General features: G+C 45.7%; 1 protein-coding gene across 5 annotated transcripts in view; it reads left to right on the top strand.

The window, feature by feature from the left end:
* The window catches only part of LOC106587346 (transcription factor 12), a 95,154-nt gene that overhangs the window by 56,305 nt on the left and 25,161 nt on the right, over nucleotides 1-13,688 (top strand). For all 5 annotated transcript variants that reach the window (XM_045709112.2, XM_045709109.2, XM_045709114.2 and 2 more), the window contains exons 7-8: nucleotides 5,821-5,956; nucleotides 6,484-6,536. In XM_045709112.2, the coding sequence (XP_045565068.1) occupies nucleotides 5,821-5,956; nucleotides 6,484-6,536 (189 nt within the window). The remainder of the gene's footprint in view (nucleotides 1-5,820; nucleotides 5,957-6,483; nucleotides 6,537-13,688) is intronic.

Below are 13,688 nucleotides of genomic sequence, written 5' to 3'. Positions count from 1 at the left end.
TACAACGAAAGCAAAACATTAGATTATGTCAGCAGAGTTCCCAGCCAGAAATAATCAGACACCCATTTTTTCAAGCTAGCATATAATGTCACAAAAACCCAGAAGACAGCTAAATGCAGCACTAACCTTTGATGATCTTCATCAGATGACACACCTAGGACATTATGTTATACAATACATGCATGTTTTGTTCAATCAAGTTCATATTTATATCAAAAACCAGCTTTTTACATTAGCATGTGACGTTCAGAACTAGCATACCCCCCGCAAACTTCCGGTGAATTTACAAAAAATTTACTAAATTACTCACGATAAACGTTCACAAAAAGCATAACAATTATTTTAAGAATTATAGATACAGAACTCCTCTATGCACTCGATATGTCCGATTTTAAAATAGCTTTTCGGTGAAAGCACATTTTGCAATATTCTCAGTAGATAGCCCGGCATCACAGGGCTAGCTATTTAGACACCCAGCAAGTTTAGCACTCACCAAAGTCAGATTTACTATAAGAAAAATTTTATTACCTTTGGTGTTCTTCGTCAGAATGCACTCCCAGGACTTCTACTTCAATAACAAATGTTGGTTTGGTCCCAAATAATCCATTGTTATATCCAAATAGCGGCGTTTTGTTCGTGCGTTCAAGACACTATCCGAAAGGGTAAATAAGGGTGGCGAGCATGGCGCATTTCGTGACCAAAAAATTCTAAATATTACATTACCGTACTTCGAAGCATGTCAACCGCTGTTTAAAATAAATTTTATGCCATTTTTCTCGTAAAAAAGCGATAATATTCCGACCGGGAATCTGCGTTTAGGTAAAAAGAGGAAAGAAAATAAAGCACGGGGTCGACTCGTGCACGCGCCTAAGCCCATTGTCCTCTGATTGGCCACTTGCCAAAAGCGTAAATGTGTTTCAGCCTGGGGCTGCCTCGATATCATTCAGCTTTTTCCCGGGCTCTGAGAGCCTATGGGAGCCGTAGGAAGTGTCACGTTACAGCAAAGATCCTCAGTCTTCAATAAACAGAGACAAGAAGAACAAGATCTTGTCAGAGAGGGCACTTCCTGTTCAGAATCTTCTCAGGTTTTTGCCTGCCATATGAGTTCTGTTATACTCACAGACACCATTCAAACAGTTTTAGAAACTTTAGGGTGTTTTCTATCCAAAGCCAATAATTATATGCATATTCTAGTTACTGGGCAGGAGTAGTAACCAGATTAAATCGGGTACGTTTTTTATCCGGCCGTGTCAATAGGTTAAAACAAGTCAAAATGAGGCTCAGTAGTGTGTGTGGCCTCCACGTGCCTGTATGACCTCCCTACAACGCCTGGGCATGCTCCTGATGAGGTGGCGGATGGTCTCCTGAGGGATCTCCGCCCAGACCTGGACTAAAGCATCCGCCAACTCCTGGACAATCTGTGGTGCAACGTGGCGTTGGTGGATGGAGCGAGACATGGTGTCCCAGATGTGCTCAATTGGATTCAGGTCTGGGGAACGGGCGGGCCAGTCCATAGCATCAATGCCTTCCTCTTGCAGGAACTGCTGACACACTCCAGCCACATGAGGTCTAGCATTGTCTTGCATTAGGAGGAACCCAGGGCCAACCGCACCAGCATATGGTCTCACAAGGGGTCTGAGGATCTCATCTCGGTACCTAATGGCAGTCAGGCTACCTCTGGCGAGCACATGGAGGGCTGTGCGGCCCCCCAAAGAAATGCCACCCCACACCATGACTGACCCACCGCCAAACCAGTCATGCTGGAGGATGTTGCAGGCAGCAGAACGTTATCCACGGCGTCTCCAGACTCTGTCACGTCTGTCACATGTGCTCAGTGTGAACCTGCTTTCATCTGTGAAGAGCACAGGGCGCCAGTGGCGAATTTGCCAATCTTGGTGTTCTCTGGCAAATGCCAAACGTCCTGCACGGTGTTGGGCTGTAAGCACAACCCCCACCTGTGGATGTCGGGCCCTCATACCACCCTCATGGAGTCTGTTTCTGACCGTTTGAGCAGACACATGCACATTTGTGGCCTGCTGGAGGTCATTTTGCAGGGCTCTGGCAGTGCTCCTCCTGCTCCTCCTTGCACAAAGGCGGAGGTAGCGGTCCTGCTGCTGGGTTGTTGCCCTCCTACGGCCTCCTCCACATCTCCTGATGTACTTGCCTGTCTCCTGGTATCGCCTCCATGCTCTGGACACTACGCTGACAGACACAGCAAACCTTCTTGCCACAGCTCGCATTGATGTGCCATCCTGGATGAGCTGCACTACCTGAGCCACTTGTGTGGGTTGTAGACTCCGTCTCATGCTACCACTAGAGTGAAAGCACTGCCAGCATTCAAAAGTGACCAAAACATCAGCCAGGAAGGATAGGAACTGAGAAGTGGTCTGTGGTCTCCACCTGCAGAACCACTCTTTTATTGGGGGTGTCTTGCTTATTGCCTATAATTTCCACCTGTTGTCTATTCCATTTGCACAACAGCATGTGAAATGTATTGTCAATCAGTGTTGCTTCTTAAGTGGACAGTTTGATTTCACAGAAGTGTGATTGACTTGGAGTTACATTGTGTTGTTTAAGTGTTCCCTTTATTTTTTTGAGCAGTATATTTTGTATTTATAGTAGGTGAAATACCCAGGGAATCCAGATAATAATAATGATGATGAACATTTTTGGGGCCATTGACCTAGGTCATAGCCCTCCCTCTGACCTACAGTTGAAGTCGGAAGTTTACATACACCTTAGCCAAATACATTTAAACTCAGTTTTTCACAATTCCTGACATTTATTCCCAATCAAAAATTCCCTGTTTTAGGTCAGTTAGGATCACCATATTATTTTAAGAATGTGAAATGTCAGAATTATAGTAGAGAGAATGATATATTTCAGCTTTTATTTCTTTCATCACATTCCCAGTGGGTCAGAAGTTTACATACACTCAATTAGTATTTGGTAGCGTTGCCTTTAAATTGTTTAACTTGGGTCAAACATTTCAAGTAGCCTTCCACAAGCTTCCCACAATAAGTTTGGTGAATTTTTGGCCCATTCCTCCTGACCGAGCTGGTGTAACTGAGTCAGGTTTGTAGGCCTCCTTGCTCGCGCACGCTCTTTTTCAGTTCTGCCCAAACATTTTCTATCGGATTGAGGTCAGGGCTTTGTGATGGCCACTCCAATACCTTGCCTTTGTTGTCCTTAAGCCATTTGTCCACAACTTTGGAAGTATACTTGGGGTCAATGTCCATCTATTTTGTGAAGTGCACCAGTCCCTCCTGCAGCAAAGCACCCCCACAACATGATACTGCCACCCGGTGCTTCATGGTTGGGATGGTGTGCTTATCGGTTTGGATGGTGTTCTTCGGCTTGCAAGCCTCCCCCTTTTTCCTCCAAACATAACGATGGTCATTATGGCCAAACAATTCTATTTTTGTTTCATCAGACCAGAGGACATTTCTCCAAAAAGTACGATCTTTGTCCCCATGTGCAGTTGCAAACCGTAGTCTGGCTTTTTTATGGCGGTTTTGGAGCAGTGGCTTCTTCCTAGCTGAGCGGCCCTTCAGGTTATGTCGATATAGTACTCGTTTTACTGTGGATGTAGATACTTTTGTACCTGTTTCCTCCAGCATCTTCACAAGGTCCTTTGCTGTTCTGGGATTGCTCTGCACTTTTCACACCAAAGTACGTTCATCTCTAAGAGACAGAACGCGTTTCCTTCCTGAGCGGTATGACGGCTGCGTGGTCCCATGGTGTTTATACTTGCATACTATTGTTTGTACAGATGAACGTGGTACCTTCAGTTGTTTGTAAATTGCTCCCAAGGATGAACCAGACTTGTGGAGGTCTACAATTTTATTTCTGAGGTCTTGGCTGGTTTCTTTTGATTTTCCCATGATGTCAAGCAAAGAGGCACTGAGTTTGAAGGTAGCCCTTGAAATACATCCACAGGTACTCCTCAAATTGACTCAAATGATGTCAATTAGCCTATCAGAAGCTTCTAGCCATGACATCATTTTCTGGAATTTTCCAAGTTGTTTAAAGGCACAGTCAACTTAGTGTATGTAAACTTCTGACCCACTGGAATTGTGATACAGTGAATTATAAGTGAAATAATCTGTCTGTAAACAATTGTTGGAAAGATGACTTGTGTCATGCACAAAGTAGATGTCCTAACCGACTTGCCAGAACTATAGTTTGTTGACAAGAAATTTGTGGAGTGGTTGAATTTTTTTTTTAATGACTCCAACTTAAGTGCATGTAAACTTCCGACTTTATTTATAAAGCCCTTCTTACATCAGCTGATGACACAAAGTGCTGTACAGAAACCCAGCCTAAAACCCCAAACAGCAAGCAATGCAGGTGTAGAAGCACGGTGGCTAGGAACTACTGTAGTGTTTCCTGGGAGCACACGAGGGTTCCAGTCTCCAGAGCAGCTCTCTCTGAGGAATCCTCACTCACCTCGACCCTCCTTCCTTCTCCACTTACGGTCCGCAGCAAATTAGACTAATTGGTCCACGCCCATAATTGGTCTGTTTGCTGGGGACACAGTGGTCACTGGAGTGGAGTGGATACTGGCGGAGCCTGGAGGCTGCTGGAACCTTCCAGAGGCTGCCTCAACTCAGTCACATGACACAGTAAACATGAGAGGAGGGTGCTGAGGACTCAGGACTCCAGCCCACTAATCTGGGCCTGTCAGATCAGAGACAGGTTTTGGGACAGCTCTGTGTCATCTCGGCTCTCCTCCACTAATTGGATACGTGTCCCTGAGATCAGACACAGGTCCAGCAGGCTGGTGGCCTGGTGACTCCCAGGTCTCTGGGACGGACGTTTTGTCCAGTTAAGCCAGCGTGGTTTTCGGGGGAGCCCACAGATCCTGGGATCAGACAGATGGTTTAATGAGCCTTGAGCTGCCCTCCTCTCACCCCCTGCACCTCCTCTCACCCCCTGCACCTCCCTGCGCCCTCTCCCTTCAAAGAGCTGCTCCTGCAAGTCAGGACATGTCCCTGGTTGTATCTGAAGATGCCCTCAGGCCGTGATCGCTGCTGATCAATACCGTTCCACTGCAGGCTGGAGGAGAGGGAAATCACTAGGTCAGACTGATTGGATGGATTTCTCATTGGAGTTCAGTAGAGCTGCTAACAGTGGTGCACACAGGAGTACAAAAATGACTGTGTATAAAAAATAGTAACTGAAATGTGTGTCTTGTGATTAGATTTCTTATGCTGATGCTCCATAACAAAGCACCATTTACCAGCATTATAGAACAGTACCATTTTTTCAGAATGTTTTCAAAAGAACATTATACCTTTTGTCAGTTCCACAGGAAGCATTCATTAACATATCTATGACATTTTGAAAAATAACTATTTTACTACTAAGTGGACATGCATTAATTGAGGTGTCTGCGCTCATCTGCTGCTGTGAAAATAGGTATTTACTGTCTTCACCGTTAAAGAGAAATGTATTTTGTCTGAGGGCAGGTTGTTAGTGAATTATGGTAGCGTAACACACAGTGGCCCCTTATTCCCACTGGAGCACATCTCCATAAAGCTGTTCAATGGATTGATTCATGCTATTTAATAGATCATTAGGGGAATGGCTGATTCATGGCCAAGTGTCTCCCTGATATTATTTGACAGTACATAAGATCACCCCCTGACTGTATGAGTACCCCGTCCCTCATCTCTCTCACACACACACACACACACACACACACACACACACACACACACACACACACACACACACACACACACACACACACACACACACACTAGTTTCACACTGCTGTTCTCCACTTATCTGTTGTTTCACTGTTGTCTCCTCCAGGCCAATCTGCGGCCGGACATTGGTCTGGTAAGTCCTGGGCCTGTGACTACATCAGGGAAAACGGCCCCTCCCTTCTACCCTCCCTTCACCGGGGCCAACCCCAGAAGACGCCCCCTACCGGAACCTACTCCCATTGGTCAGTGCCAATTAACCCATACCTATAGAGATACAGAGCAGGGCAAGTTATCAAGTCCCTGACAATGGCATTATAGTCTAGTATCATGTTTAGAGCAGTATGTGCTGACACACTTCTAAACCTCAAGCTGACCAAACGATGTAGCAAAGACGAAGCCAGAGTACTTGTTTTACTGGATGTGACATTGTTTGTAAGAGACCATTGATCTGTTTTCACTAACTCCATGAACAAGCCTGCAAGAGTCCCTGTGTTTTTAATGGATTAAGGACTTTTGCTTAGCCATTTAAACTCCTATTTTAACACTAATAATGATTATCCTGATGATTACAATCGATTGCACAACACTCACAAATTGTTTTGACATACATGACAAATTGTTTTTGATTTGACTTGATTGTGTGCAAGAAAGAATGTTAGGCCAGGGATGGCATCTTCTTCGTTCCTCTCTTTATGCCAGTGAGTGTTGTGTTGTTTACATCCAACAAAGGCCCATTCTATTGCCTCAAACCTGTTTTATCTTTTCACAGATCCTCTACAAACAAAGAAAGTTCGCAAGGTCCCTCCTGGTCTGCCTTCATCTGTGAGTGGAAGATCATTTCATCTGCCTGCCATGCCTCTCATATATAAATAGATCTCTCAGTGAGCTTAACCAAACACACACAAACAAACACACACATACACACACAATGACAGACAAAGAGCTGTTGACATCAATGTCACACAAACCTTTCTGGGATTTTACTTGTTTTCCTTGACTATTCAAAGACGTCCTCTGCAGTGGCACCGGTGGTACCTGGTTGATGTGTAAGGGAGCCCATAGCCCTGCCTTGGTGTGTGTGTGTGTGTGTGTGTGTGTGTGTGTGTGTGTGTGTGTGTGTGTGTGTGTGTGTGTGTGTGTGTGTGTGTGTGTGTGTGTGTGTGTGTGTGTGTGTGTGTGTGTGTGTGTGTGTGTGTGTGTGTGTGTGTGTGTGTGTGTGTGTGTGTGTGTGTGTGTGTGTGTGTGTGTACATTGGGGTGATTGATTTTGGGGTCTGTCCTGTCACAGCGTGGTCTCCTCAGCTCCTCTCCTGGGACGCGGGGCTATGCGGGGCGCGGGGTACAGAGCTGTCAGAGCGGATCCCCGGCGCTGCTCTTTTGATGTTTAATTAGTCATTATGTAGGCAAACAGGAGGACAGACAGCGATTAATAGTGCAGAATCAGAGACATTTCCATGGGTAATAATCCCGGTGGAGCAGAAGACATTAGAATGCAGAGGAAGTGTGGAGCTCAGCTTGCCTCCTCCTGGGCCGGGCCTCATTAATATGCATAAATCACTAAGTCAGATGTTCATTGTGAAAATCCTGGTGGATTCTCAAAGCGGGCGATTAAGCCTTGCCTTAACTTCCCAGCCACTGGTACCGGCCGATGCTTTTATTTAAAAAAAAGCAACTGGTTTTAGCAGAGATCCCTCTTTACTTTTGTGCTGAATGCTTCATCCCCAGAGAACAAGAAGGGGTGCTTTGATGAGGGTGGCTCAGAGACTGGATTTGCTTTTGGGAGTTGTGATAATCGCGAGCTCCACCGCTGTTCCTCTGAAATCAAATATGGAACAAGACACAGGACATAAAAGAGATGTGTTTTTTTCTCTGAATTTGTGTTTGAATACTAGTTTGTCAGGAACAGAGAGAGGAAAGCAGCGGAGTGGGAAACGCACGCTGCCTCTCCCCTCCTGAAGTAGGTGAAGGGGATATGGGGGGGTGGTGCCAGGAGACAGGGAGGGAGGCAGAGAAAGATTGGTTGCCTTGCGGGGTACATCTCTTTGTTGTGTAAATGGGCGCAGGGCTTCTATTTGTCACTGCTTAACACATGGACGCAGGTGCACTATGTGACTCATAACAGTAGAATCAAAGCAGTACAATCCTGAGTGGAATAAGCAGAGGAGCTAATGCAGCTTCTTCTTCTGTCACTCTGTTTGGAGAAGACGACGCCTGGATCTTGGAGGAGTTAGTCTCTGATCCCAAAACAGAGCCAAGACTTTAACATGGAAAAAGGGGCTGTTTTTCTCTTACTTCCTCTGGTTGCAGGGAAAGGTAAAGAGAGAGAGCCTGTGGTATGGGTGTTGTGTGGGGATGGAGGTTGAGTAGGTGGTGATGGAGGGCTGGTCTGGAGGCTTTTAGGAGGTGTTGTATGGGCCTGGTGGGAGTTGTTGGGCAAGGAGGTGGCGGGGACATGAGCTGCCATAGCTTGTCTTGCAACTGGTTATAGGTGTTTAGAGGTTATATACTGGCTGGTAGGAGGTGTGTGTGTGTGTGTGTGTGTGTGTGTGTGTGTGTGTGTGTGTGTGTGTGTGTGTGTGTGTGTGTGTGTGTGTGTGTGTGTGTGTGTGTGTGTGTGTGTGTGTGTGTGTGTGTGTGTGTGTACAGGGGTTATCTGCAGGGACCTAGGCTGGTGTGGGCGGCAGACAGAGGTGGTGGAGTTTAGGGGTGTCGAGGGCACAGGCGCACCTGGAGCAGGGTTGCCAGGGGCAGCTGTGCTGTGCCGTGGCGGGTGAGGAGCCTGCAGTGTACCTGTAATGCAGAAATGCAGCTGGCTGCAGATGCTGCTGAAAGGCTTTTGCTTGTGTAAGCACCCAGGCTTCACCAGAGGCCTGAAGAGCTGCTTGATAAACAAAGTGAACACAATGCTTCATATCATTATTTCCCCTACTGGGAATTCTCTTTTATTTCAAACAATTTTCTTTTTTCATCCTCACCTAAAAATGGTTGAGGGGGTTTAGATTTGAAGAGTGGTGTGTTTTTAATGAGCGGCTGATGTGTGTATATATGATGTGTGTGTGTATATGTAGGATTTATATTGCAATCATAATATTTATGGGAGCACATCCTCTGTGCATTTAGGTTGTTCCCCTGCAGTATATACCAGGATGTGGAGGCCATCAGGGAGAGCCAGCCAGCTGCTGATTGCAAACATTCACATGTTTATACCCCAATCTCATCTCATATATACACTTTTTCCTTAACCCACTTTTCCAGTTCGTTTTACGTACATGCTCCTTTTAGGGGACAGGAGCTACTGTACAGATGTAGGATCTACATTTGCTTACTCTTTTGTTACTGAGAATTTTCCTGCACAGCAGGAAATGAAAACTTGTAGTGTTTAAAGTCAATGTTTAAGAAGTCTAAAGTTTGTAAATTCCACTTTAAAAAGTCAGACTTGATTTGCCCTAATGAAAAATGTAACAACCCCTACAAAACAGTTTCATACATTTTTATCCACATAATAATTCACATTTTCTGTTGCTGCAGGATTATTATTGTATTATTCTGGCTCAAAGGAAGATCCTACATATGTAGGTGTGTCACCAACTTTATCAGCCTGATAAGCACCATTTCCCTCTGAACAGTAGATCAATAGATAAACTGTGTACATAGTAAAATACAAATAAAGTGAGCAATGTGGCACAAACATGATGTAGTACAGGGATCATCAACTAGATTCAGCCGTTGGTCAGGGGGCCGGAACTTAATTACAAATAATATGTGGACTGTAAATGGACCACAAGAAGCCCAAACAGATATTTGACTAAAACATAATCATTTCAAAGCATGTTGTATATTGAGGAACCCTCATATAGTGTATATGTGCACTGTAGTCCACTAGTCCCAATTCAAACACATTATTTATTGCTTCTGATATTTATATTAAATGTAGAACACAAATTCAGTACAATGAACACAAACACAAGGTCGTTAGCCATTGCAGATGATCAGAGGATGACTGTATCAGTCTTCAGTCTTGGAAGGCTTACTTCATGATACAGTGGGCTGTCTGTGGTCATAGCTAGATGTATCACTTTGTAAACTGAGCATCGCTCTGAGTGACGACATAACGGGTTATCATTGGATGGACAGCATGCTGCGGAGCAGGGTTGCTGACGGGCAGCTGTACAGGCACCTGCATTAAGGGTTCGTCTGACAGGGGGACAGAGGAGAGGCGCCGCGGCGGCAGCTCTGTGGCTCGTGGGGAAAAGCTGTATCTTGTAGGATATTCATGTGTAGCTGGGAGGGCATTGCTGGTGTGTGTGTAAATAGCCAGGCTTTTTTTACGCGCCCTTGTCACTGGCACAACGGCTTGATGTGACACTTCCTCCTTGGCTGTGGTGATGCTAGTCTGGAGGAGGGAAAGAAAGAAAGTGGCGGGAGAGGGAGGAGGTGGGAGGCAGAATCAACTCCCTTCAGGGACTTTTGCTAGCGAGAACCCTGGCTGTGAATGACAAAAAAGATTGTCATTTACTTTTGACATATCACTCAGACACCCTTGTTTCTGAGAGACTTTCACTTAACAGGGAAACAGGGACTAGAAGAGAGGAAGTCTGCTCTGCTCCGGGCTCTGAGACTAAGACCCAGGATTTTGCCTCGCAGTGTTTGGGTGAATGACACACAGAGGTTATCTCATTTGTGTGTGTGTTTAGCTGAACTCCGAGAGACTACAGCCCCCTTTCATCGATGCAGCTACATGGATTTTGACTAGACAGCCATCTGCAGGCGGAGCAGGATGGTGCAGGAAGCAGAGCTCATTTTGGGTTCTCTTTGAACCAGGGCAGGTCAGGACATGGCAGAGGGCAGCTCTTGTGAGTAGACGTGCCTTTGGATGAAACGCGTCAGCAAAGCCTTCTGCAAATACAGCCAAACAATCATTGTTTGATGTGGCACTTTCATGTAGACACAGTTGTATCGTCTCAAGTGATCTGGATTTCCTTGTTGTCTTGCTGTTTCACAGCATCAGATGACTTACCAGACAACATTCGTCATGCACTGTACCTCGACATTCTTGTATAATTTTTTTGGGGGGGATTAAGCATTTATTTTAATTTCTGTCTTTTTTAATTCAAGAAAGATTTTAAGAGTATGGTCATTGTGACATGGCTGACAAGTCTTTCTATGGTGCATGGAATGTGGGTTGACATGGTCCATTTCATTTTCTAAAATCAATTCTAGAATATGTATAGTACTAAACAGAACAGGACTGTCTTTCTGTCTACCTCTGCCTCCTGGCTACAGAGCAGCTCCCATCCATCTCTGGGTTGGCATGATGCCCATTATCTCAACACCCTGCCCCTGTCCTGTCAGGTCAACAGGTCAGAATCAGACCACCAGGGGGCAGTGTGCCAGGCTCTGCTGCTCTGCTCTGACCCCAGTCTGAAGACCCTATGGAGATGAGCTTATCAGATGGCTGATTAGATAGATGCCCCTCGTTTGCCTGGGGTGATCCTGAACAGAGATCCTCACCCCGTCCCTCCCCGGGACCTTGCCTTGGTGTGTTTATCCGTCTTTGGGTTGCTCAGATTTACCAATGACATGAGAGGCGGAGATAAAGGAGAAGGCCAACAACTCCAGAGGTCCCGGCTGCTTTCATCTACAAGGAGAGAAACAGAGTTAAAAGAACATGAAGCAGAAATGAATGCACACATTAAAGTCATTACTCACATTTCGGCCTGTAGTAAATGATTAATATAGGGCCTGGCTGCACCACGTTAATGCAGACCTTGATTTTAGACTGCTGCCTGGCAGGCTTGGCACGGTGCTCTGTCAACAATCACTAGTGATTAGGTTAATAGAGTGTGTTAGTTGGAGGTTTAACTCTAAACCACACCAGAGTGGCCAGTGGGGTATACTACAAAGCAGGATCAATGAGTTAGCAAGCTAAGTTGTCTTTTTTTGTTGTTGAAAGATAAGCTTGAATTGAGCATGGTCTAATTGGCTCAACAACCAAAAACGCATATCTAAGTTTAGCCTTCTTAATGAACCAGAAAATCAATAGTTATTCCTAGTTGTTTATCAAAGTTAGCTAACTCATTGATCCTGCTTTGTAGTATACCCTCTGGTGTAAGAGAGCATCAGCAGTGGAGGGTTTCCTCAGTGTGTAAGTCAGAGCCATGTCAGGGCGCTTTGATTGGATTGGTCCTTCTTGGGTGACTGGTTGTGCATTGGACCAGTGAAAGACTAGAGGACACTGGCAAGAACACTGACCTACTGTACTAGGCTGAACTGGATAGAGAGGCTCAGTCTTAATGTCGTGGCTCAGAGATAGCCTCCTTCCATCCAGCAGCTTTATTCATGCGTATTGGATCTCTGTGTTTGTGTAGTACACATTGTCGTTGTCGTGACACCCTTTATATTAGTACAATTCATTGGTTCCAGAATCATTTTTGATGACTTAGAACAAACAAAGAGACAAGGAAGGAATTCAATGTGATGTTGCTATGGAGCTAGAGCAGTGTCCTATCACTAAATAACTTTATGAACAGTTGTATGGGGGACGGAGGTTTGTATGTCGGAGGATTTAGATGACAAAGGGCAGAGTTGATGAAAGGGAGTTGGGTGGAGTGTTATTTTGTGGTTCGTAGGGAATGTGGTTCAGATCATATTTGGATGGGAGAGAGCGAGGGTCTGTGTTGAATGAACTCACAGAAGTATAGGGTTGTACTGAAAAAGATCATATGAGGCATGTCTATGGGCTGGAGATCCATGTTAACTCTGGGGAGGGTAGGGTGTGTGTGTGTGTGTGTGTGTGTGTGTGTGTGTGTGTGTGTGTGTGTGTGTGTGTGTGTGTGTGTGTGTGTGTGTGTGTGTGTGTGTGTGTGTGTGTGCGCGCGTGCGGGGGGGGGGGGGGGGGGGGGGGGGGGGGGGCCTATATCAGGTCAATCAGTCAGCCAGGCCAGGAGTGGCTCAGCCAGGATTACCATAGTTACATGTACGTATGTCTGGCAGAAGCAGCACTAGAGGAAGTGTATGTTGACTCAGTCACACAGAATGAGTGCTTTATAAATAACCGTAAAGCACCTTTCTGCTTCATACACACATGCAAAGCGCTAGGGAAATATGGTCAGTGGGGAAATGGAAGAGGAGGAAACGTGTCTGTCGTTTAGAGCAGTTAGAGATACTCTAACATCTCAAACTGAAGCAGAGCCAGTAGCACTGCACTGTATGCCTGCTCTGGAACAGCCGACAGATGAGAAAATGCCTGTTCTGTGCTGGTTTATGCAGTCGTAAATCATTGGAGTTAACGTGTAATGAATGTGTAATTAAGTCAAGGCAAAGCTTTTCGTTATAAACTTCTTGTGGGGTTTTGGGCAGATTAAGAACCCCCCTCAGCACCCCCGCCCCCCCCAAATAAAAACCAGAGCTTCTTACAGGAAACAATCCCCCCCCATCCAGTCTTATGACATCATGGCTAAATCCATGCGTGAGATGGAGGTGACCTCAGTGGGTGGATTTGCAGTGGATCTTTTTTAACACCCAAACAAATCCCAGGGGAAAAAGCATGGCCAGTGGCTCAAATGTGATTAGAGGGGGGAGTTGTGTGGACAGGTGCATGGCTGGGTGGCTGCCAGTGAGGTAACACTTGGCCCACTTTGACACAGATGCAGACTGGTCCTGTTTCTTGGTGCCTGATGGGTCAGGGGCTGGGCCGGGCCCGGGCCCAGGTTCAATGTTGAAGTGATAGAGGGTGGTGGTCCTGGCTCTGTCTTAAGAAGATTAGGGTTTAGGATGAGATCTGACATGGTTCAGAAGCTCAGGAAATGAAGTATGACAACATGGGGCGTCTTCTCAGTAATACAGCTAATATCTGTTTGTCTGTTAGACAAATGTAAATGATCCCAAAGTGTCCCTGTGTCACAGATCCCTCTGGAACATTCATTGCGCACACCTGGCCCCTATTCCCACTGCTTGTATTTGTATATATGTGCCC

Source organism: Salmo salar, chromosome 26, assembly GCF_965601325.2.
Source record: "Salmo salar chromosome 26, fSalSal1, whole genome shotgun sequence".
In the NCBI taxonomy this organism is placed as follows: Eukaryota; Metazoa; Chordata; class Actinopteri; order Salmoniformes; family Salmonidae; genus Salmo; species Salmo salar.
This window is presented reverse-complemented; position numbering and strand designations above follow the sequence as displayed.